The sequence below is a fragment of the Callorhinus ursinus genome, unplaced genomic scaffold (assembly GCF_003265705.2).
Source record: "Callorhinus ursinus isolate GAN/ISIS: 27379988/994484 unplaced genomic scaffold, GSC_fseal_2.0 scaffold1, whole genome shotgun sequence".
Lineage (NCBI taxonomy): Eukaryota > Metazoa > Chordata > Mammalia > Carnivora > Otariidae > Callorhinus > Callorhinus ursinus.
The window spans coordinates 73260242-73285984 of NW_027397063.1; the positions used below are offsets into that span (position 1 = coordinate 73260242).

Genomic DNA, 25743 nt, shown 5'->3' on the forward strand with positions numbered 1-25743 from the left:
GGCTTACACATCCGTTACCTCCCACAGACCCCCGCAGAAGCCCTCTGAAGTAGGTGGCTGACAGGGAGCAAACAGGGAAGTGAACTTGCAGGGTCACCAGGATGATCGTCCCCCTATTACTGATGGGCTGTCATTGTGTTTTTCCTTGAAGAAGTCAGCAGCCCCTAGAGACAAGTGGTCCATGGCCCTTTAATGACCTTCCTTTCTCTGTGTGCTTTGTCCAGGGTAAACTGGTTGGAATCTGCGGCAGTGTGGGAAGTGGAAAAACCTCTCTCATTTCAGCCATTTTAGGCCAGGTAATATTTTGTTTTGTCTTTGGCCTTTTCTGCCTCTTTCCCTGGAATCTGCCTCACAAGAGTCTTGGGAAGAATGAACTAACTTCCCGAAGAGAGTCAGGAAAGGTAGAAACAAAATGAACCCTTGGTCTGTGTTCTGCCCCCTGCCCCCACCCCCACATTCCAACCCCTTAACAGCATTGTATCTGGGAGTGGGCTTAGTGGATGCCCAAGGAGTGACTGATTGATACCTAGCTGGAGCCATCGATTTCTTCTGCCTTCTTTTATTCAGTGTGTATTTATTGAGTGCCATATGTATGCCAGACAGTGTGTTGGGAAATGTCAGGGATAAGACGTGAACAAACTGCAGACTGCCAACAGAGTGAAGAAGCCGGGCCGGCCAGCATTGCCAGCCTCCCTGTCAGAGAGATCTCTGTCAGGATTTGATCTAGAAACAAAGCCCCACTCTGATTACAACCTAACCATTGAAAGAATTGTGCCCTTGGGAGCTGTTGGCCTAGCTGGGGAGCTGTGCCTTCGAGACCCACAAACATAGCACAAGGCATAGAGGGAATGGTTCACAGAGGGCCCAGCAGAGGGCTGTCAGCGTTCACGTGGGGGAAGCGGCAAGGGTCATCCAGGTAAGGCAAATTGTCTTTTCCTGTGCTTTAAAACCAAATAATAGGGAAAATCAACAAGGTACTTCCACTTGCTTTTAATCTTGAATCAAACTAGCTTGACTTCGATGGTCGAGATGAGGATAAACTGAAGCTCATTCTTACCTACCTATGGAGAAGTTCCAATGAGTCATTTCTCCATACTGAGGAAATTAAACACAAGCAAGATGGAGTTGGGGAAGGGTGTTTTGTAGTGTCCCGGTTATGGAATATTTTGTCTTATTCAGTGTCCCTGTCACAGTCGGTAGAGTGGGGCTCTCCTCGGGAGCAGGGGGACCCGGCGTGGTCTGAGGAAGGCTGCATCCAAATCATCTGGAGCTACAGCGCCCCCACCCCACTGCTTTGTGGGGCTCCTCATTGGTTGGGCTCAGCCCTGTAAGCAGCCAAAACCTCCTAGGGGTTCTGATCATTTCACGGTCAGATTTAAGGGTCAATGATGAGAGACACAGGGGAGATGAAGGGGGAGGTGGTATTGAATGCAGGATGGTGAGAAGAAAACGGAGTGGGGCTTTGCTTCTAGGTCACATCCTGACAGCAGTCTCTGTGCCCGGGAGGCTGGTAATGCTGGCCAGCCCGGCTTCTTGGGAGTTGTGTTGGCAGCCTGCAGTGTGCGTGTTCGTGCCGTAGCAGCCGGAAGAGTTGCGTTTCTGCAGTAGACCCTCCATGGGTTTCTGAACACTGAGTGCAGAGCAGGGGGGTTTCCAGTTTTGGGGCGGTTGGTACTGCTGTAATGGTGTGTGCTGGGTGCACCTGTGTACGTACACTGTGTGTTAATGGTGTTTGAGAGGACAGGCTTGGATGTGCAGGATGGGTGCAAGCTGTAACATCCCTAACCCAAGACAGATGTCTACTGTCAGTCCCAAAAGGAACCCTGAAAGAGGACAAAATGGAGAAATCATATCAATCACTATGGCTGAAAACACAATTCGAAGCACATGGATCATCACGCAGTCTCTTCAATGTTGAACGAGAGGGTCCGTCCTCATTAAATGGATACTCTGTGATACTAGTTGATGTCTAACGATTTTCCCCCCCCTTTGGTCCTCATTTTACAGAAGCAGCTGCTTTAGCCAACAGCCTGGATTAATTAATTCTGTAGATGAATTGAGGCAGGAACTAGATCTAAATCCTTGCAGCATCCTCCCCAGGGGACTTCTGAAAGAGCCTTCTGCTCTAGTCCTCCCCTTAGTTAAAAGAGTTTGCAATTAGGAAGAAAGGATCTAGAGTAGCTTATGGGTTGCTGAATGAAGTGTTTGTTCACGCAAGTCCTGGATTACGCGGGGTTCCCATCACACATAAGCAAAGAGAACTTGTATTTTTTTCGCTGCTGTAGCTCTCTAATGGAACGAAGGCGAGGTCTGGATTCAGGTCCAAAAAGCATCCAAGGAAATTGCCCAAACTTTGAACTCCATTGCGGAATTGTGGGGGGTTCTGTTGGCTTAGGGTGGTGGTTTTGCTTCATGATGCCATTGGATGGTGTCTGTCTCCCTAGATGACACTTCTAGAGGGCAGCATTGCAGTCAGTGGAACCTTCGCTTATGTGGCCCAGCAGGCCTGGATCCTCAATGCCACTCTGAGAGACAACATCCTCTTTGGGAAGGAATTTGATGAAGAAAGGCAAGGAATGTTTGGTTTCTGTCATGCTTTCCGTCTTGGCCGTGTGAGACGCAAGGCAGTCCACATCAACAGGCTCTGCTCCAACCATGTCCCTGATGCTAAGTGTCTTTATGTCCTTCAGATACAACTCTGTGCTGAACAGCTGCTGCCTGAGGCCTGACCTGGCCATTCTTCCCAACAGTGACCTGACTGAGGTACCGACCTTCTGCCCCTGATGGGGCAGTGCATTGAGCAGAGAGGATTCTGGAAGATGGGTGGCAGGGCGGTGCCAGAGCCACCTCCTAGTAATGTATCTTAAATGTGGGAGCACCTACACAGGGAGTTTTGCTTTCACTGGGACTTTATGTTTGGAAAGCGTTTGTTCCTTAGGGCAGGGTTATCAACACTACTTGTTTTCAGCATATAAATATTCCCTGTCATGTGGATTTTTTTTTTTTTTTTAGTGAGAGAGTGCATGAGCGCATGCGCACACGGCAGGGGTAGGGGATGGTGGAAGAGGGAGAGAGACCATCTTAAGCAGGCTCCACGCTCAGTGAAGAGTCCGACTCGGGGCTTGATATCACGACTCTGAGGTCATGACCTGAGCCGAAATCAAGGGTCGGACACTTAACCAACTGAGCCACGCTGGCGCCCTGTATGTCATGTGGATTTTAAACAAAATCCCATTGTTGGTTCAGAGTTAATGTTTTCTACATTATTCATTTGAAAACCGTAAAGTCAAGCATGTGCTTGTTGAGGTTCTTCTCTGAACTTCATTCTGCCAACCAACCTCCTTATTCATACACAGTCTGTGGAGAGCCCTCTTCAATTAGAAAGAGAGAGGCCTTAGCACAAACCCATCTCTCTTTGGCTGTCTGCCCTGGAGCAGTTTGCAGAGGCGTTTCTTTGGAACTGGCTTGTGTTCTTTGGTGTTGACTCTTGTTTCCCATGACCTGCCCTGAAGGTCTCTGGAGCTAGCATTTTATCCAGCTGAATTCAGTTAAATCCTTTGAACCAGATTTGGTGAATGGTTTCATTAGTTCACTGGTTCTCAAATCTTAGTCCCCAGACCCATAATGGATCAGCAGCAACAGTGTTATTGGGAACTGGTTAGCAATGCCGATTCTTGGGCCTCACCCCACACCTACTGAATCAGAAACTCTAGGAGCAGGGCCCAATCATCCGTTTCAACAAGCCCTACAGGTAATTCTGATAACGTGCTCAGATTTGAAATCTCTGAATTCAGTGTTTTTTTAAGGACAAGTTCTTTGTTTTTTTTTTAATTAGAGCCAGTTACCATTTGACAATTGATTTATTCATGTGTTCCTTCAGTAACATTTACCAGAGGCTTGTCATGTGCCAGCTCCTTATGCAGAAACTGCTGGGCACTAGGAACATAAAGGACCAGGGTAGTGATCTGTGCCCTTAAAAAGCTTACAGTTGAGAGGATGGGATACCTGAATAAATAACTATAAAATAAGCTGATAAGAGCTTTCAAAACTTAAATTAAAAAAAAAAAGAGTCCCCTTTCTTTTGGGTAGTAGAGACGAGGGTGGGGGGAGGTTACACAGAGGAGAGGGTGCTGGAACTGAGCAGATACAGTACAGAAAGGGCATGACAGTGGTGTGAGGGTTCATGAAGGACACACAATTTAAAATGGCTTAGATGCCAGGGAGTGGAAGAGAGGTTGGTTGGCAGTGGAGACTGAGAGCTGCTGTGGAGCCAGGTGGCAAAGAGCTTGCTTTCTATGACATGTTGGCTTAGATTTTATTCTTTAGGGCTCTTGAAAGAGAGTTTTCAGCAAGGGTGGGACATAGTCAACTCTGTGCTTTGGAAAGATCTTTCTGCCCACAGAGAATGGATTGGAGTGGTATGTCAAGGGGGAGTTCTGGGGGAGGCAGAGTTGTCTACTCTGGGCTGGCTCCCGCAGTTCCAGTGTGGGCCCTGAGGGATCAGAGTGGCACTTCCTCCAGGTGGGGAATTCAGTAGAAGGAGTGGGCTTGGGTGGAGCAGAGGAGCAGTGACCGGGGGTGATTGCTGAGCTTGGTATGGAACTTGAGCTGGAGGCTTCACTGTGCTTTCTGGATTTTTGTAGATTGGTGAGCGAGGAGCGAACCTGAGTGGTGGGCAGCGCCAAAGGATCAGCCTGGCCCGGGCCTTGTACAGTGACCGGGACATCTACATCCTAGATGACCCCCTCAGTGCCTTAGATGCCCACGTGGGCAACCACATCTTCAGCAGTGCTATCCAGAAGCACCTCAAGTCCAAGACAGTTCTGTTTGTTACCCACCAGTTACAGGTATGCGGCATTCCTGCCCAGGCTGCCCACCTTGGCTTGGGAAATCAGAAACAGGGAGGTGGGCTTGGTTCAGGTCCCTCCATGGAACTCCTTAGAGCTTCCTGGAATCAATGCTTATTTCCTCAGCAAATAGCCCCCAGCCCATTGTACCAATAAAGCTCATCGTACTGATGTACCAGATGGCCATCTGAATTAGAAATCCTCAGAGCCTGTTAGCTTTTGCATATAAATCAGTAAATAAAAGGGCTGAGAGGAGTAGGCTGCAACTGGAGTTTGCGTATGAGATCCTTTGGAAAGCATCTTGTTAATATCTATATGCAAGTGGGAACTGTTTAAGGAAAACAAGCTCTTCTCCCTCTGTCATGCCAAGACAAGCAGCCACTTTGGAGAGCAGCTCCAGGATGTTGCCATCTGCTTTGCATATGTTGTCAGGTTTAGGGGCTCATCCCCCATTCTGCCGCAGAAAGTCCGTAATCGTGTGCTTCTGGGTACAGCGAAGGGGTGTGAAGTTTAATGCAAGGCTCGTGTGGCTCCATCAACAGATCTGTCAAAAACTAGAGGTGATGCTCTTTGAACCGCATCACAAGGCACAGTAAACTAAAACGGGTTCTCTCACTCTTGGCACTATTGACATTTTGGGCCAGATTGCCCTTTGTTGGGCGGGGTGGGGGTAGGGGGAGCTTGTCCTGTGCAGCCCTGGCCTATATCCACTGGATGACAGCGGTACCCGTCCCCAGTTGTAGCAACCAAAAAGGGCTCTAGAGAGTGCCTGATGTCCCCTGGGAGGCTCAGTTGCCTCCAGATGAGAACCTCTGAAGGAAGGTGTGGGTATTGAATGTATTTGCACAAATGTCAGCAACACTGTATTGTCCCTGCCTTTTTGTCTCCAGTACCTGGCCGATTGTGATGAAGTGATCTTCATGAAAGAGGGCTGTATTACAGAAAGAGGCACCCACGAGGAACTGATGAATTTAAATGGTGACTATGCTACCATCTTTAATAACCTGTTGCTGGGAGAGACACCCCCAGTTGAGGTAAGATTTGCATGGCGTTTGTGGGCATCTCCTCCTCTCTAGCAAGGGAGACGTGACTGTAGCGAGTGGAGAGATCCCAGCTGAACTCATTGTCTGTGTCTTGTTGGCAGGGGCCCTATTTTCTGGTGACCAGACTCCTTTGCTTTAGTTCACATACTGGTGCTGCTCTACGAGAGCAGGATTATGGAGCTGGTGGGCCGATGTCTTCTGCCACTGAGAACACATTAATGAGGCAATGACAGGGAGAGGGTGCCTGGGTGGCTCAGTCGTTAAGCGTCTGCCTTCGGCTCAGGTCATGATCCCAGGGTCCTGGGATCGAGTCCCATATCAGGCTCCCTGCTTGGCAGGAAGCCTGCTTCTCCCTCTTCCACTCTCCCTGCTTGTGTTCCTGCTCTCGTGCTCTCTCTCTCTGTCAAATAAATAAATAAAATCTTAAAAAAAAAAAAAAATGACAGGGAGAAAGATAATGGGCTCAGCACGTGCTGTTTTTCAGTTGTAACTGAGCTTCCTAAACTGTCGTTCCTGATTGAAGCATTATGAAGCTCCTTTTTAAATAAACAAGTGAAGAAGGAGTGAGGGAAGAGAAATTAAATATTGCATACATTTGACAATGATCCCTGGTGCCTTGGCTGCTAATTTGGCACTCATTAACTGACATCTGTGTCCCAATTCCTGGGTTAGACACGTCATAGATGTCATCCCATGTAGTCATTTTAACAGAGCTCTGTGGCAAAGTAGGATTATCCCTCACTTTTATAGCTGAGGGAATGGAAGATCAGAAACCTTAAGAGCTTGTGAACAAAGGTGATTTGACGTCACCGTGCTCCTTTGGCCTCGCTACCCTGCTTCTTGTGGCAACACGGAATGGCAGCTTTCCATGGCTTTCATCTGAGCTCCGAGTTAGGCCCAAACAGGGGTATTTAGTTAGAGCTCGCCAAAAAAGGTTGTTTTTCCTTCTTGCCACCCTGCTCTCATTTTGAACTCCTTACTTATTCTGTGGTCACCCTGGATCCTAGGGGTGCACTCATGCACTCAGGCTAGGCTAAAAGGTACTTCTTAGCTACCAGGTTGATGTCTGCACAGGATAAAAGCAGAGTTACTGGGACCTTTTCTGGGAGCCCTGTTTCAGTCTTTGGGTGTCATCCTGTTTGATTTCACGAACAGTACAATTAACTGTTCGAGACCGATGTGTTTTAGGCCTCTGGGAATAACAGGCGTTCCAGAGTGTCACCAGGAACTTCAGTTGAGACACCTGAATGCAGATGTGGATTTTATGATCTCTCCCTCTGGCTCTCAGGGTACTTTGGAGTCTTCAGAAGTTTTCCTCCTCACTGTAGACATGGAGGGGGGAAATGAGAGGGAAAGAAATTAAAATAGGAAACATCCAAGGAGCAAAAGAATATCGAGAATCGGTGTATTGCAGCAGAGAGAACATACCTTAGGAATGTCACTTAACATTCCTGAGCTTTGGTTTCCTCATCTTAAAAATGGGGATGACACCTGCCTCTTAGAGTTGTTGGCATCAATTAAATGAAATAATATGTAATCTTGTTAGTAAGTGGTCAGCAAATGATAATTTTCTCTTTAGTGCATTTATTCATACACAGTAGTAAATATAAAGTTAGAGCCCCATCTTGTGTTCTGTCATGGCTTTAAATTTTATATTTTCTGTTTTTTTTTTTTTCACTGTCCGTTTAAAAAGTCTAGTTGGAGAGCAAACTGAGGTCATGAGGCTGACAATGACATAGAATTAAATGTAGTAAGCTCAGGGCGCCTGGCTGGCTTAGTCAGTAGAGCATGAGACTGTTGATCTCGAGGTTGTAGGCTTGTTTTGTTTTTTAAAGATTTATTTATTTATTTATTTATTTATTTATTTATTTGAGAGAGAGAGAGCACGCAGAGGGAAAGGGAGAGAGAATACCAAGCAGACTTCCCACTGAGTACAGAGCTCAACTTGGGGCTCAATCCCATGACCCTGAGATCATGACCTAAGTGGAAACCAAGAGTCAGATGCTCAATCAACTGTGCTACGCAGGCATCTTGGGGTTATAGGTTTGAGCCCCACATTGGGCATAGAGATTACTTAAAAGTAAAATTTTTTAAGAAGTAAATGTAGTAAACTAAATTAAGGGAATTTTCCATATAAAGATAACAAGAGGAACTTCAAAAGGGGAGCATTAGCCAACAGACACATGAAAAAGTGCTCAACATCGCTCGGCATCAGGGAAATCCAAATCAAAACCTCAATGAGATACCACCTCACACCAGTCAGAATGGCTAAAATTAACAAGTCAGGAAACGACAGATGTTGGCGGGGATGCGGAGAAAGGGGAACCCTCCTACACTGTTGGTGGGAATGCAAGTTGGTGGGAATGCAAGTTGGTGCAACCACTCTGGAAAACAGTATGGAGGTTCCTCAAACAGTTGAAAATAGAGCTACCATTCGATCCAGCAATTGCACTACTGGGTATTTACCACAAAGATACAAATGTGTAGGGATCCGAAGGGTATGTGCACCCCAATATTTATAGCAGCAATGTCCACAATAGCCAAACTGTGGAAAGAGCCAAGATGTCCATCGACAGATGAATGGATAAAGAAGATGTGGTATATATACACAATGGAATATTATGCAGCCATCAAAAGGAATGAGATCTTGCCATTTGCAACGACATGGATGGAACTGGAGGGTGTTATGCTGAGTGAAATAAGTCAATCAGAGAAAGATACGTATCATATGACCTCACTGATATGAGGAATTCTTAATCTCAGGAAACAAACTGAGGGTTGCTGGAGTGGGGGGGGTGGGAGGGATGGGGTGGCTGGATGATAGACATTGGGGAGGGTATGTGCTATGGTGAGTGCTGTGAATTGTGTAAGATTGTTGAATCACAGATCTGTACCTCTGAAACAAATAATGCAATATATGTTAAGAAAAAAAAAAGAAGAAGAAGATAGCAGGAGGGGAAGAATGAAGGGGGGGAAATCGGAGGGGGAGACGAACCATGAGAGACGATGGACTCTGAAAAACAAACTGAGGGTTCTAGAGGGGAGGGGTGTGGGGGGATGGGTTAGCCTGGTGATGGGTATTAAAGAGGGCACGTTCTGCGTGGAGCACTGGGTGTTACGCACAAACAATGAATCATGGAACACTACATCCAAAACTAATGATGTAATGTAGGGTGATTAACATAACAATAAAAAATAAAAAAAGGGGGGAGCATTAAGTAGCCTCTGTTATTTCAGGTACAATCTGATGCATGTTTATTAAGTCACTTTGTGTCTTGTTATGGGCAGTGCTTGGTGCTAGGTCTGGTATAGGTTACCACCGTGAATCAGACATCATCTCATCCTCGGAGGGACTTGCAGCCTGCTAAGCAAGACCGATGCTCTTATGCTCTTACAGGGAACTGTAACACCAGGTCACATTTGCAACATGCTATCTTACATAGAGTACTAACCGAGTGCCTGGGAGAACAGGGAAGGGGTGAGCTCTATCCTAGAGGAGTCTGAGTTGCCTCAGGGAGGATTTAAGATTTGAATCCCTCCGAATGGGGACAACTGTTAACTGCATTGGGGTGAGGGGAGGGGCATTCCAAGTGAAGAACCAGTGTGGACAAAGGTCCAAAGTGGGGAATGGCAGGGTGGTGTGAGGAATGGTGTGAAATCCAGTGTGGCTGGAGAGTAGAAGTCACGGGAACGGGAGAACATACAGAGTTGGGCTAGAGCCAGAATGTGGAGGTTTTGCAAAACCAGGCTGAGTGTGAGTATATCCTGTGGTAGCAGTGGGAAATGGTCAGATCTATGATTGGATTTAGTAATGTGGAGATGAGAGATGAAGGAATGGGAATGACCCCAGCCCTAATACTTTGGGCAGGTTGGAGTAGATGAGAACATTGGGGAAAGCAATGTCTATGGAATAACAGGATGGGAACCCAGATATCAAAGACTGAAGGAGTTAAGGAAGCACAAGAAAGCAACCCTTTTAAGAGGTTTGATATATCTCTTCTCAAGAACAGCAGCAGCTTGAAGATGATTCTCCAGTGTGTCCTGTGGACATTTGTCTGAATGGCCATATTATAACCAGAGACATTTTTTTTTAATATTAGATTAATTCAAAAAAAGAAACCAGCGGTTCACAGAAGAAATCACAAGACAAAGGTCCTAAAACAGGATCAGTAAAGAAGGAGAAAGCAGTGAAGCCAGAGGAAGGTAATGACCTTTTTTGAGATTTTAGATTTGTCATTAAAGTTTATCGGAAAATATGCCAAGTGGTAATTCATAATGTTTGACAGCATTGTGTGTTGTAGAGTCCTCTGGCCTTATATTTCTGGAATAACAAATTCTTGTATAATATTGGGAGACCGTGAGGCGCCTTCTGTTCGCTTAAACAGACCAAAGCAGTAAGAATGACCTTTAATCCTCTGCATTCGCTACATACTGTGGGTCAGGTGTCTGTAATCATAGCTGAGTCATCTTGAGTAAGGAGAAATGGAATGATGAGTAGAGGTACACCCTTCTTCCCGTGATTCACCTTTGCTCTATTTTTTTAAAGATTTTATTTCAGAGAGAGAGAGAGAGAGAGAGCAAGCATGGGTCGGGGAGGGCAGAGGGCACCCCTCACCTCTGCTCTTTAAAAGTCAGTGCCAGTCTGCCTTCGGCTCAGGTCATGGTCAGAGCCCTGGGATCAAGCCCCACATCGGGCTCCCTGCTCAGGGAGGAGCCTGCTTCTCTCTCTGCCTCTGCCCTTCCCCCCTGCTCATGCTTGCTCTGTCTCTAAAATAAATAAATAAAATCTTAAAAAACAAACAAACAAAAGTCAGTGCCAGTCTGTGGCTGACTCAGCAGAGCATGCAACTCTTGATCTTAGGGTTGTGAGTTCCGAGCCCCACGTCGGGTATAGAGATTACTTAAAAATAAAATAAAAGTCAATGTGCCAGTCCAGGCAGAGATGTCCCAGCACCAGCAGTGTCTACATCTTTAGTAGCTCCCTTGTTAGAATGTTACCCTCCTGGCTTTTTCTGATGAAGCTACAGCAGGGCCAGGCTGAAGAGTTACAGCCCAGGTTTTTCCTGCCTGACTTTCCCCATCCAGAGTCCTGGCTCAGGTTTCTTAAATCCTTTATCTTATCAACTAAAGCAAATATTGGGAGTTAGGAAAACTATTTGTAATGCCTCCAGCATTTTCACCTTTGTGACTCTGAAGCCGCATATCAGTTTACCAGAGAGACAGGACAAGAGCATAGCCCTGTTTCAAAGCTCTCTTTTGTTATGTCACCGAGTCACCTCACGTTATGAATCCAGGACTTTGGCCCTGGGCCTGTTTTCACTTTCTTGTTCTTAAAACTGTACAGATGTTTGGTGTTAGGAGTTGACCATCCTGACTTAGCACACCCTGCCGCTTTTCTTTCTTTCCGTAAACCGGGCATGAGACTTTGCATGGGTGTGATTTAAGATACCTGTACACACACAAAACACAGCACAGAAGCCTGAGTCATCTCTCTGTTCCTGGCACAGGCAGTATCAAAAACCCCAGAGAACCCTGAGGGAACGTTTGTTCTCATCTACAGAGCCCCTGACCTGGATACTCACAACTCCTCAAGTACTCCAGGCACGTGAGGCTTGTTCCAAGATAGTTAGACATTGCCCGTAATATAGAGGCACTGGCTTTTTGGAGGGCTGTTTCTCTGTATTAGGGCATCAGCATCAGTCACCTGACCATCCCAGGGAGCCCCCAGGAGGTACCCTTGAGCCTTTCTCTCCTCCTCAGCCGATCACCATGGTCTACTGAATTTACCTCCCGAACCTCCAACCCCATTGCCACAACCCTGGTTCTAGCCCCATCATCATGCACCTAGAATGTCACAGCTGCTTCCTTTTAAATCTGTCCCCCATGCAGACGGCTGAGAGGTCTAGTTAAAAATGGGGGACCTGGGGCACCTGCGTGGCTCAGTTGGTTAACTGTCTGCCTTCAGCTCAGGTCTTGATCTCAGGGTCCTGGGATGGAGCCCCACGTCGGGCTCCCTGCTCAGCGGGGAGTCCGCTTCTCCCTCTGCCTCTCCCCCTGCATGTGCTCCCACTCTCTGCCTCTCTCAAATAAATAAATAACATCTTTAAAAAAAATGGGGGACCAACCAACTCACTTTCCCGCGAGAAGTCTTTCAGTGGCCTCCCATTTCAAAGCAGTGTTTTCTCATCTTGGTCCTGATAGGGCACATGTAGAAAAGGCCATCATTTGTACGGGACACTGGGATGCACAGACAGGGCTGCTCGCTGCCAGAGGCGGCTGATCTGGCCATCCACAGATCCATAGCCTGGGAGTCAAATCTCCACGCGTGTGTAGCCCATTCTCTTAAGCTTCCGTAATCGACCTTCTCTCCTGCCGCTCGTTGGGTGCACTTTATGGTCCATCCTTGCTGAACTGGCTGGCTGTTTTCCCACCTCTGTGCCAGCACCCACCTTTTCCCCACCTGGTGTACCTTTTGAGACCATACAGAAAGCAGAAAGTCTTCCCTGAAACCGCTCCCCCAAGGAGGTTAGGTACACTTGGATGTTCCCGTGCTGCCCTACATATATCTCTAGCATTGCATTTAGCATATTTTATTATAATTCTGTGTTCATTTTGTCTGTTCTACCAGGCTGTGGGAAGATCCTCTGCCAGATCTCAAGGGCAGGGATGTGGGCTTAATTGCTCCAGGGCCTCATCCTGGGCCCGGCTCATAGTGGTGCTTAGTAAATGTTCAATGGAAGAATATTTTAGTAAGGATAAAAGAATTCTAATCTAGAGCCATGTGAAACTATAGGTTTTCTTTGAGTCTGCTCTCCTATAGGTGACTTAGTTTTGGAAAAGTAGCTTTTTCCTGCTGAGTTCATGTGTTTTTGTTTTGTTTTTTTCTTACCTAGGGCAGCTGGTGCAACTGGAAGAAAAGGGGCAGGGTTCAGTGCCCTGGTCAGTATATGGTGTCTACATCCAGGCCGCGGGGGGCCCCTTGGCTTTCCTGGTCATTATATCCCTTTTCATGCTGAATGTGGGCAGCACCGCTTTCAGCAATTGGTGGTTGAGTTACTGGATCAAGCAAGGAAGTGGGGTAAGTTTCCTCATTAATGGGAAAATTGTATGTCTCAGAATGTCGCTGTTTCTTTGTATTCTCTGGCTGTTCTTGGGGAAACTGCTCTAGTTTTTGATGGAAAGAACTAGTGAACAAGGATTACCCAGGGTGCAAAAGATGAGCCCCTAATGTGGCCTCGTAGGATAGTTGCTCCCTGACCAACGATGTAGCAGCAGGAGCCCTGAAGGCTGTCTGCCCTCCTCCACTAGAAAAGAGAGAAGGGGGTGGGAGGGGGGGCAAAGCCTGCCTTGTGTTTGCCACAACCAAGCCCCACAGTCATTATCCTGCCCCTTCCTTTGAGCTGAGAATGGCCCCGAGTAGGAATTCTTGGCTGTCCTTAGGAGTCTTGCCTCACAGAGCCTTGCCTCCAAACAGAACGCCACAGTGGCGCAAGGGAACAAGACCTCTATGAGCAACAGCATGAAGGACAATCCTCTCATGCAGTACTATGCCAGCATCTACGCCCTCTCCATGGCAGTCATGCTGATCCTGAAAGCCATTCGAGGAGTTGTCTTTGTCAAGGTATGCAGTGGTGGCTTCTGCGTCTCCTCTCCCTAGTGACTGTGTGGTCAGCCTCTCTCGGGTTAATTCTGAGCAGGGGACCTCCTCCGAAGCAGGAATTACCTGAAGTGACCTGTATCCCATTTGCCTCAGCCTTTTCCGAGTACCCACCTCTTTCTTCTGTGACCATTTGCCCTTCTCCAGCTTTTCGAGTGGATGTCTTCTGGAGCTGGGACCTGGGTAAATAGGAACTGAGTCTGCCTGAGTCCTTGGGTCTCTGGGCCCTGATCACTTTGTCCTCTGCTCCTTAGGGCACACTGCGAGCCTCCTCCCGGCTCCATGACGAACTTTTCCGAAGGATCCTCCGAAGCCCTATGAAGTTCTTTGACACCACCCCCACGGGGAGGATTCTCAACAGGTTTTCCAAAGACATGGATGAAGGTATTTCTCACTGCTTCTTTTATGCTCTGGAGCATAAGCTGCAGCTCCCCGTGCTCTGCAGCCTTCTAAATAACCCACCAGGCGTGCTCATCTATCTGTCCGTATGTTCTGAGAGTGCAGCAGCTGCTGGGGTCCCCACCAGGAACAGTTTAGTTTTGGACTTTTCTCCAGGTTGCAACTTGTACTTAGGCTGAGGACCCATCTGGTTTTTTCACCTGTCATCTAAGTTCTCCCCTGATCTCATTTAACCTGAAAACAAGTTCAGAGGATCGAGTTGGCCTAAATACTTCGGACGGGAGCATCTGAGATTCCAGAACATGTTTACTTTGAGGGTAGTGCATTGGTTCCTGGGTATTTAAACCTCTGGCAGGTTTTCTGGATGCTGTGTGGCCTGCGCGAGCACCAGAACTTAACTCCTTCTCATAGCTCAGTATAATAGTAATGGTACCTGACATTTATTGAGGGCTTTCTGTGTAGCCAGCAGTGTGCTAGATACATTATGCTCATCCTCACAGGAGCCCTATGGGATGGGTATTGATTCACCCACTGAATGCATGGGAAAGCTGATGTCTAGAAAGGTTAAATAACTTGCCCAAGATTACACAGCTATTAGATAACAAAACGGGGAATTGAGCCCAGATCTTTTTAGCCTCGAGCTAATGCTTTTAACTGTCACCCTGTGCCGCCAGCAGGAGTTTGTTTTAGATGTTGATAAAGCCCATGGAAAGCCATGGCCAGAGGTAACAAGGGATCAGAACCATCACTGATACACAGAACTGATGCGTACACACACACAAACGGAGAAAAGGTGGAAAGGAAAAAATCAGTGATATCAACATGGCTGGGATTTTTATAAAAAAACTCCAGCCAAAAAAAAAAAAAAAAAAAAAAGGTGGGAGGAGGAGATAGCCCAGAGAAGATGAAGAAAATATTGGTAACTTCTGAAGGTTCTACATTCTTTTGATTTTTGTGTATGTTTAAATTTTTCCATAATGAAAAATTTCTCAAATGTTAGCAGCAGTTTATTGTTATTGGTAAGACTAAAGATTATGTTTCCTTCTTGCATATTTATTTTCCAAATATTTTACAACAAACATATATGATTTTTAAAGGGAAAATTGTTTCAAGGGGTTGGGTAGCCTCATAAACCCAGGAGAGGGCCTGGGGTAGAAAGACCACTTAGATTTCCATGGGACAAGAAAAATGAGATCAACCAGGTTTCTAGATTTTTCTTTGATTTAAAAGACAACACACACATTTGAGATAGAGAATTTGTGGAACCTCTTTGTGTTTTTTAAAAATTTTTGGTCGCATTCTCCCTGTTTGTGGGTCCCAGCAGTCTGATCCTTGCTCCCTTGTGGTTTCCCCAGTCGATGTGCGCCTGCCATTCCAGGCCGAGATGTTCATCCAAAATGTCATCCTGGTGTTCTTCTGTGTTGGTATGATCGCCGGAGTTTTCCCGTGGTTCCTGGTGGCGGTGGGGCCCCTCTTCATCCTCTTTTCAGTTCTGCACATTGTCTCCAGGTAAACAAGAAGTGTTCACATCTCCCAGCGATGAACCCAGGGTTGTCTGTCTACTGCTGTGACACAGAACTCATTCTCTCTCTAGGGTCCTGATTCGAGAGCTGAAGCGTCTGGACAACATCACACAGTCCCCTTTCCTCTCCCACATCACATCCAGCATACAGGGCCTTGCCACCATCCACGCCTACAACAAAGGGCAGGAATTTCTGCACAGGTCAGTGTTGACGGCGGCCGGAGGGTTCAAAGGGGCATCAACATACCAGCATTTAATAAGTCTAAGAGGCCCTTCAAGGCCAGAGCTGGGGATCATAAAGCTCATTACCAAGAGTATTAGTGATGTAATGGTCTCTGATTAAAATTTGCTCACTTGCTGGAACTCCTTTCTAAGCAAATGAGAAGACAAAAATACAGGTTTGGAGTCTATTGGCTTTGGACTCTAAATGGCTATATTTGAAGGAGTTTTTATTTTTTTCTTTTCTTTCTTTTTTTGGAACAGTGATGGTCATTGACATTAAACTGACATGTTATCTGCTGAATATTGTTTAGATGACAAATTTATGTACATAGACAGTCATTGAGATTTGTATTAACAAGAGATTGGAACTAATTTAAATGTCTTCCGAGAGAGAGCTGGTTAAATAAGAATATTATGTGGCCCTTAAAAAGAATGAGACAGGGGCGCCTTGATGGTTCAGTTGGTTAAGCATCTGACTCTTGATTTTGGCTCAAGTCATAATCTCAGGGTCATGAGATTGAGCCCTGCATCAGGCTCTGTGCTCAATGGGGAGTCTGCTGGAGATTCTTTCTCCCTCTCCCACTGCCCCTCCCCATCACATGCTCTCTCTCTAGACTGCCTCTCAAATAAATAAATAAATAAATCTTTAAAAAAAAAAAAAGACAGTTCTATAGGTACTGATATGGAATGATCTCTAAAATACATTAGTGAAAGAGCAAGGTACAGATGTGTGTGTATGATATGCTCCCTTTTAGGTATGTGTTTGTACATATAACATTTAGAAAATCTCTGAAAGGATACACAAGGAAGTACTAGTTGCCACTGGAAAGGGGAACTGAGTAGCTAGGGGATGGGCAGGAGAAAAACTGACTTCTCATGGTAAAACTTTTTATGGTGTCTAAATATTCCATCCTATGTATAAGTTGTCTATTCCAAAAACTAATGTCTGTTCCAAAAATTAAGTAATTAATTTTAAAAAGAAAATCTAAATAGAAGGTTTAGTTTAGGGGCGCTTGGGTGGCCCGGTTGGTTGAGTGTCTGACTCTTAATTCTGGCTCAGGTCATGATCTTGAGACCAAGTGCCATGTCTGGCTCTGAGTGGGGCCTAGAGCCTGCTTGGGATTCTCTCTCTCCCTCTCCCTCCGCCCCCGCCCCCCAACTAGCTCTCTTTCTCTCCATCTCAAAAAAAAAAAAAAACCCTCAAAAAGTTGAAAATAGAGCTACCCTATGACCCAGCAATTGCATTACTGGGTATTTACCCCAAAGATACAAATGTAGTGATCCGAAGGGGTACATGCACCCCAATGTGTATAGCAGCAGTGTCCACAATAGCCAAACTGTGGAAAGAGCCCAGATGTCCATCAACAGATGAATGGACAAAGAAGAAGTGGTATATATACACAATGGAATATTATGCAGCCATCAAAAGGAATGAGATCTTGCCATTTGCAACGACGTGGATGGAACTAGAGGGTATTATGCTAAGCAAAATAAGTCAATCAACAGAGAAAGACAATTATAGGATCTCACTCATATGTGGAATTTAAGAAACAAAACATGTATATAAGGGAAGAGAGGAAAAAATAAAACAAGACGAAACAGAGAGGGAGACAAACCACAAGAGACTCTTAACCGTAGGTAACAAACTGAGGGTTGCTGGAGGGGAGATGGGAGGGGGGGGGAGAAGGGAGAAGGGGGGGGGGATGGGAAAACTGGGTGATGGACATTAAGGAGGGCACGTGATGTAATGAGTACTGGGTGTTATATGCAACTGATGAATCACTGAACTCTACCTCAGAAACTAATACATTATATGTTAATAATTGAATTTAAATAAAAAAGAAAGTTTAGGTTAAACGACTCAGAAAAATAATCATCACTTTAAGAGAAGAACAGTAAAATACGCTCCATGCATGTGTATGTACATACATACATACATACGTTTAAGTGTATTGGAAAAAGTGCTGGGAGAAGATACAGCAGACTATTAACCCTGGTTTTAACTGAGTGGTGAGAATACTGCATTTTCTTCTTTACTACATTTCCTAATTTTTCTCCAAATATCTTATATAAAGAGGAAAAGTGATTTTTTTTTTTTTTTTTAAAGCAAAGCACATTTGCTTGGCAAGACTTCCTGCTCAGGCGTTCTAATTGTATGTGTATGTGACACCTGAGCCTTTGGATGGGGTCTGATCTGCTCTCTAGGACCCCTGGGGACAGTAGTGTCTCGCTCCTTCAGTGGCAGAGGTTGTCCAGGTCTTTTTTGCCGTGGTTTACTTCCTGATTCTGTGCTCCACGGCCTTGGAAACAAGTGCCATTTTGCCCAACAGCAGTGTGTCAGCAGACATTTTCCACTTTCCCACTTTAAGTCTGCGAGTTTATCTTCCCAGGTCTTAGGGCATTTCTGCAGTTTGCCTATGTAGCCTGTCTCTTTGAGGAAGGGACTCCTGACCTAAGACATTTTTCTGAAGCTTAGCCAGCCTCTTTATTTGGTCTCCTTTCCCTGTGCATTCGTTCTGTCATTAACATAGGTATTTTCCCCTAATGTCTTGAACATGTTTCTTTGAAAGAATAAAACTAGACAACCCCAAGTTGTCCTATGTGCAGAGCCTGGAGTATCTGCAGTCCTTAGATTTCCATATCCTTCTCCTAGGGACAAACAGGAAGTACTTAAAAGTTAGTCCTCCATCCATAATTCACCAGAGCTCTGACGTCGCCTGCTCTCAGGGTGGTGTGGTACTTTGTTTGCCTATTAGGTATTCTGTCGCCCTCACAGGTACCAGGAGCTCCTGGATAACAACCAAGGTCCTTTCTTCTTGTTCACGTGTGCAATGCGGTGGCTGGCTGTGCGGCTGGACCTGATCAGCATTGCCCTGATCACCACCACCGGGCTGATGATCGTTCTCATGCACGGGCAGATTCCCCCCGCCTACTCGGGTCTTGCCATCTCCTATGCCGTCCAGGTCAGTCTCAGGGATGGAGCATTACCTTTGCTCACTTGAGCCCTGTATTGGTGTAGGAGAGGCATGGTTGGGGGCTCTCCCTCAGTCTTTGAGACTCCTAGAGCTTCTGCCCACCTACTTTCTTAGTAACAGCCTGGACTTGGCTGGGGTGCGGAGGATGGGAGAGAGGTACGTGTGGTATATAGGAACAAAGGGATTTAAGTCTGTTGCACATGTTTAAGAAATAGGTGCTATTTATTTATAAATAAACACGATTTTGAAAATGGTTTCTTAATTACAGGTTTCTACATTCACCACCCTCTTGTTTCTGGCTTCTTCCTGGTCTTCTAAGAAACACTGTGTCCTCAATATGCTTCTTACATGCATTTTATTTTCAGGCCCCTGATTTTCCCAAAACTGTTACGTATGTAGACCTGGCCCCTAGGGATGGTTTAAGGTCTTTAAATAGCTCAGAGAACAGTTGGGAACTTGAGCACTAAGTATTTGAAGATGTTAAGGAATTATTACTAATTTTTTGGATGTCATCATGGTATTGGACAATGGTATTGTGTTTTTAAAGAGTCTTTATATGTTAGATACTAGCTAAAATATTTAAGAATGAATGGATAGGATGTCTGGGATTTGCTTTCACATAATGCAGATGGGTGGTGTGGTATAGATGAAACAATACTATCTATAAGTTGACAGGTTTTTAAGGACATGGGAGTTCATTATACTGCCCTTTCTACTCTTGTATATGTTTGACATTTTTCCATGTCAGAAAGGTCAAAACAGGTAAGTAGGGAAACAAAACCAAGAAGAGCTAATGTATCTTCACAGATTCCCAAAGATGTCTGTCCATGTTATACAGACTTACTTGATCATCAGGGGAAGAATAGGTGTTCTAAGTACTGTGGCTCAGGATCCTCAGTCTGAGGTGCCCAGGGGATGCTGCATTCTCACCAGTGGCTCACAGGGCAATATATATCTCCATTTGTTGTGACTGCCAGAGCAGGTGCAGGCTGCTTGGCAGGAAGCCCAGAAGTTACTCAGCTGCAGATGTGTGTACTGGAAATGTAAAAATGGATGGAAAGCCTTTGGCTGCAGGGAAGTCAGTGCCAGCCGTCCCACAATGCCACCTGCCTTTGTTGAGAATTGCAGTTGACTGGGGGATAATAGGTATCATGTTAAACATTTAGAGAATGACTCGGTCCGTAAAAGCAGCTGCTGCCGGTGCCTGGTTCGTTGGTATATTGAGCTACAATCCCCTAGGTGGAAGAGGTTTTCTGGCGTTGGCCTGAAATGTATTCATAATGAATTCCTTCTTGGATTTTGCCTTCCATTATCAGTTAACCGGGCTGTTCCAGTTTACCGTCAGACTGGCATCCGAGACAGAAGCCCGCTTCACCTCAGTGGAGAGGATCAACCACTACATCCAGGTCAGGACGCGAAAGCCTTTCTTCATGACCCTTTTACCCTTTTGCTGCCTCGGGTGGAGGTGCAAGGAGGATGCTTGTTTCTCACAGGCGAGGACCAGCAGTCTCTTCAGCATGTGTGGAGTGGAGAAGAGATTATCCTAAGAGGTTCTAAATGTTTTTGTGAATTGTGTCTGATTAAGAATGTAGGTCATTTTCCTTACAGTGTTTAAAACCATGGAGTGTTTTAAATCTTATTCTAGTTTACTTGTTCTTTTTTTTTTTTTTTTTAAGATTTTATCTATTTGGCAAAGAGAGACACAGCGAGAGAGGGAACACAAGCAGGGGGAGTGGGAGAGGGAGAAGCAGGCTTCCTGCGGAGCAGGGAGCCCAATGCGGGGCTCGATCCCAGGACCCTGGAACCATGACTTGAGCCAAAGGCAGACGCTTAATGACTGAGCCACCCAGGCACCCCTAGTTCACTTGTTTTTAACCAGGGGTGGCCATCGGTGTCCCCACTGAGCTTTAGGCAGAGACAGACGCAGGCCTTGTCTCTGGAGATTCTGATACAGTCGATCTGGGGTGAGACCCAGGCTTCTGACGTTTTAGAAGCTCCGTGGCTAATTCTAAACTGCATTCCTGGTTTAGAAACCAGTTTAATTTCGTTGATACTGAGATGAACTGACTCTTCCTGCCTTCCCTCAGTAACCCTTCAGTGCTACCTCAGAGCAGCGTCTTGTGGCCGGAGCATGTCCTAGCTGGGACGCTGAAAGCAGTTTTCTGTAGAGAGAAGCAGAGTCACAAGTAGTTAAGACTCTCAAGTTTAACTCAGTTCAGAGGAGTTACCTATTTTGTGAACTGCCCGGAGACTTTTATCAGCATTTATATCATGGTTTACGTGGGAAGAATATATCCCAATTTCCAGATAACTGACTTAGAAACATAGTTTTGAAAAACTACCCTTTCAGTTGAGAACTAGCATATTATGTAAACTACATTTTCCAGCAGACATGCTTTCCTGAACTGTTTTGACAAATAACCTCATTAATTGTAGGATATTTCTTAAACTTATGCATTATTATTCTCAGAAAGAATGACAGATAGCTATCTATGGCAGATAGATATCTGCTAGTAGCTGTTCCTTTTATTTATCCATTGGCTTCTTTGCCCAGTGCTTATGTCTGTGGACAGTATGTGGGTGTGTAGTATTTGATTTAATATTGCTGTTGGTGAGAGTCTCTTGCTAAAGAGGTCACAGTGATGGTCAGTCATGGTAGAGTGGACCCTGCACAAATCAGTCACATTTTGAGGACTGGCTCCCACTGCCAGTGCCCAACCTGGATGCCTCTGCCAACACGGAGCCCTTCCAGCTTGGAGTTCAAGACGTCAGTCTCCACCTGCCCTCCCACCCCCACCCCCATCCCTGCCCAGAGCTCCACAGCTCTGGGCTTTTACTTCCCTAGGAGGCCGTAACGTCCCATGACTAGTTGCCAGAGAATTTTCAAACATTGCAAGGTGGGACTCTTGGTAACAAAAATTAACCAAGCAGTTACACAGCATTTTTAAAGCTGAATGGATTTCCACGATTCTCTAATCCAGTCCCCACGACTTGCAGATGAGAAACTTAAGACCTAGAGTGAAGAAGTGATATATCCAGGTCACATCGCGATTGGTGGCAGATTGGGCTTCAAGCCCATGTCTCCTGGGGTGACTGATACGTCAGAATGCCAGGATCTGATGAAATGTTCAGGAAATGGTAGTTGCCTTCCTTTGGGTTTGGGCCATTGGCTTTCAAATGGTGGAATCTTGTTTCAAGTAGAATATTGTGAAAGAATTCCAACAAAAAGGGCTGTGTTTGAAGAGCCGTCGAAGGCCTCATGCCCCACCCTTGGCCTCTAAGACAGTTTTGTGGAGAAATTTCCTAAAACAGAAAATAGCTAGAAGGCCACTTCCCCCTCCTCCCCCCCCCCCGCCCATGCTGCTTCGTGGCTGCTGTAAATGGCTAAGTGTAAAGTTAGTTGCCATCGTACTCTGTCTGGTTTAGTGGTAATAAGCATGTACTGCCAAGGGCATCTTCCATGGTAAGGGAAGAAGGCAGCAGCTGCTTCTGTATGGCTGGTGTGGTTGTCTGGGTTTTACTTCTCTTCAAAAGCCTTGCAGCTCCCACAGAAGCTGGTCAGTCTGACCCAGCCACTCCTATCTCCCCAGACCCTCTCTTTGGAAGCACCTGCCAGAATTAAGAACAAGGCTCCCTCCCCTGACTGGCCCCAGGAAGGAGAGGTGACCTTTGAGAATGCAGAGATGAGGTACCAAGAAAATCTCCCTCTGGTTCTGAAGAAAGTGTCCTTCACCATCAAACCCAAGGAGAAGATTGGCATCGTGGGGCGGACCGGATCAGGTAAGAGTGAGCCAAGGCCTCTGGAGAAACATTTGAACCTATCAGAGTTAAGTGTGGGGCCCATGATTTGCGGTTTATTGACTATCACTCTCATCCCTTCAAACCAGCTCCGTATTAATGAGTGATGAGTAAGGTCTCTCTGAAGCCAATTTTCTCAGTGTATTCTCAACTCTGCTTTTTTAACACTTAGTGCTTTCTCTGATCATAAAAGTATACATTCTCAATGCAGAACACTTGGAGTATATGGTGACGTACAAAAGGGGAAAAGTACCCATAACTCCACTACCCAGAGATAATTACTGTTAATATTTTAGTAGTTATCTTGTCAGGCTTTTTTTAAAGATTTTATTTATTTATTTATTTGAGAGAGAGAGAGAGCTAGCTTGTGTGCATGCAGAAGTAGGGGGAGAGGCAGAGGGCGTGGGAGAAGCAGACTCTGTGCTGAGCAGGGAACCCAACTGGGACTCTATCCCAGGATCCTGAGATCATCACCCGAGCCAAAGGCAGATGCCCAACCGACTAAACCACCCAGGTCTCCCTTGTCAGGCTTTTTCTATCAGCAAATATGTTTATGAAAATGGGGTCATTTTATACACACTGTCTCATGGCCTGCCTTTAAATCTACAAAATATTTTTCCATGTCAATTAATAGCCTGTGACATGAAGTCTATTCAGCAGGATATAAAATTCCATTTTATGGATGTATCATAATTTATATTTAACCAGTCTCTGATTATAGGGCATTGAGGTTGTTGTCGATTTTTCACTATTATGAACAGTACTGCAGTGAATATCCTTATTTCTGTGAGGTCAAAACACACAAAACATTTAAGTCGTCTGTGACATAATGCCAGTGTTGCCTTGTTTTTATCAGACGCTAATGTAGCTCTAAATAAGGAACCTGTGTTCTTTGAAGACAGAAATTATTTTCTTGATCTGACATCAGTTGCAAAGAAACAGAATTGGCTCTCATTTTAGGCATTTTACTTCGCACTTAGAATCATATTGCTTCTATGCCCTTTAGATTTCTAGGGTCAAGACTTGAGTAATTCATTTCTTTCCCTCTTTTCTTCCTGAATAACATTTCAAAGATTGAGGCTTGTTTTCGTTTACTAACCAGTTTACCTGGTATAAGAAGTCTCTCTCGTTCACTTCTCATCAGCTTTGGGGGCTCCATGTTTCCTTGCCATCAAAACTCTTCTCGCTTTGTTTCTTTCCATTAAAAAAATAAAACAAAACAAAAACCTTGTGTCTTTTCTGGCCAATTTACTTGAAAGAACCTGCTGAGAAGAAAAAGCTATTTCCTGCTTCCTGTTTGAAGGAATTATTTCATGTCAGAACAGTACACTGTCTGTAGGTTTTTTATGCTGCAAGGAGAATGTTCAGCTAAGGAGGGTGGCTGTCCCCAAAGCTCTTCCTTTGCTTTCTCCCTCAAATTCTCTCTGCTACATGGGCTCCCAGGGGTACACTGCTCTCCTGAAAGCTCTGACTGATGTCGCCTCCTGTGATTCCCCTTAATACAGGTGGGACAGACTGAACTATTCATTAAGACTTTATTAAACCAGGGGCACCTGGGTGGCTCCGTCAGTTGAGCGTCCGACTCTTGGTTTCGGCTCAGGCCATGATCTCGGGTCATGGGATTGAGCACTGCGTCCATGCCCAGTGTGGAGTCTGCTTGTCCCTCTGCCTCTGCTCTTTCCCCCTCTCATGCTCTCTCGCTCTCTCTCAAATAAATAAAATCTTAAAAAAAAGACTGTTAAACCATAAGTAGTGACAGTAGAAAAATAAGAAAAAATAAAGTAATTATAAATAGCCTGACTTACAAAGTCTAAACTAATCCGAACAAGCTTCTTCAGTGACTCGTAGACCCTGACTCTGCCATGGCCCTAGTCAAGGACATCACTGCGAGGACTTCATGGCCTCTTTTACTAGCACATCCCATCAGTGTGAAGGTAGTCTAGATCCAGAGAACTATAAAATCTTCTAGTCCAGGTAGCATCTTTCGTTAAAGTGGAACAACTTGATCTATTTTTTTTTTAACAGTATGGTGATTCCTTTTTTTTTTTTTTAAGATTTTATTTATTTATTTGACAGCAAGAGAGGGAACACAAACAGGGAGAGTGGGAGAGGGAGAAGCAGGCTTCCTGCTGAGCAGGGAGCCCGATGTGGGGTTCAATCCCGGGACCCTAGGATCACCACCTGAGCCGAAGGCAGGCGCTTAACTGACTGAGCCACCCAGGCGCCCCTCAGACCTGCTCTTCTATCACAGTTCCTTATCATGATAGAGTCATCTGCAGCCACTTATTTACTCCTTCCCTGTGTGTTTACCCCAGGATGGTGGGAGGTCTTGTCTTGTTTCTCTCTCACCTACGATAAGGGGACAGAAGAAAGAGAAAACATCTTGTCCTCTGGTTTGCCACTAGCCCCTTGCTGTAAGAACTCTGTTCTCCTCGTTTTGCCTGAGATGCGTGAAAGCCCGTGTACCCACTTCTAAGGTGAAAAGCGGGCATTTTTCTAATTTAGTCTCATGAAAGTAAGAGTACCTGGTAGTACCTCAAACTCCTTCTCAGGCTGAAGCTGTGTGATTTAAATGTATATACTTGTAGCTCAGAAAAGTGCATTTTTTTCTGTTTCTGGCTATCACTTTCTACATTATCTTAGTTAATCAGATGAAATAATAATTGAAGAGAACTAGAAAAATAGATGATTTTGCCCAGAGGTTGGGGGGATTAAACCAGTTTTTGTCTTCACAAAATTTGCTAATTGAGCTACTTTTCTGCATGTCTTTTGACTCCTCAGGGAAGTCCTCTCTGGGGATGGCCCTCTTCCGTCTGGTGGAGTTATCTGGAGGCTGCATCAAGATTGACGGAGTGAGAATCAGTGATATTGGCCTTGCTGACCTCCGAAGCAAGCTGTCCATTATTCCTCAAGAGCCAGTGCTGTTCAGTGGCACCGTCAGGTGAGGACCCGAGTGCCCCTGTGCTCCGTGCTGCCTTTTGAGGCCAGATGGGCACTTAGAGCCTCCATGTGGGACTGGGATCGAGTGACCTCAAGCCTAGTGCTTTTCCCACCACTTCTTACTGCAGAAGTAAGGGGCAGCTCCACAAAACGGGGGCTGAGGGCCCTGCAGCACGTGCTGAAGAAGTCAGAGAGATCTGGGCTCAGATCTCTGCTCCGTGACTTCAGGCAAGTTACCTGCCCACGCCTGAGCTCATTACCTCACCTGTAAGGTGGGGATATTATTAAGGGCTGTCACCGTGGAGATTGATTAAGTTCATACAGATTACGCACGCACGGA

At 45.6% G+C, this 25743-nt stretch overlaps 1 protein-coding gene across 3 annotated transcripts in view; it reads left to right on the plus strand.

The window, feature by feature from the left end:
* ABCC5 (ATP binding cassette subfamily C member 5) overlaps window positions 1-25743 on the plus strand; it is a 160890-nt gene that overhangs the window by 119151 nt on the left and 15996 nt on the right. For 2 of the 3 annotated variants that reach the window (XM_073896420.1, XM_025877691.2), the window contains 15 exons: window positions 225-296; window positions 2445-2569; window positions 2691-2763; window positions 4644-4847; window positions 5738-5881; window positions 9991-10093; window positions 12784-12968; window positions 13365-13511; window positions 13802-13931; window positions 15302-15455; window positions 15541-15669; window positions 18467-18653; window positions 19982-20071; window positions 22256-22445; window positions 25245-25404. In XM_073896420.1, the coding sequence (XP_073752521.1) occupies window positions 225-296; window positions 2445-2569; window positions 2691-2763; window positions 4644-4847; window positions 5738-5881; window positions 9991-10093; window positions 12784-12968; window positions 13365-13511; window positions 13802-13931; window positions 15302-15455; window positions 15541-15669; window positions 18467-18653; window positions 19982-20071; window positions 22256-22445; window positions 25245-25404 (2093 nt within the window). The remainder of the gene's footprint in view (window positions 1-224; window positions 297-2444; window positions 2570-2690; window positions 2764-4643; window positions 4848-5737; window positions 5882-9990; window positions 10094-12783; window positions 12969-13364; window positions 13512-13801; window positions 13932-15301; window positions 15456-15540; window positions 15670-18466; window positions 18654-19981; window positions 20072-22255; window positions 22446-25244; window positions 25405-25743) is intronic. The other variant, XM_073896437.1, reaches the window with a different exon arrangement.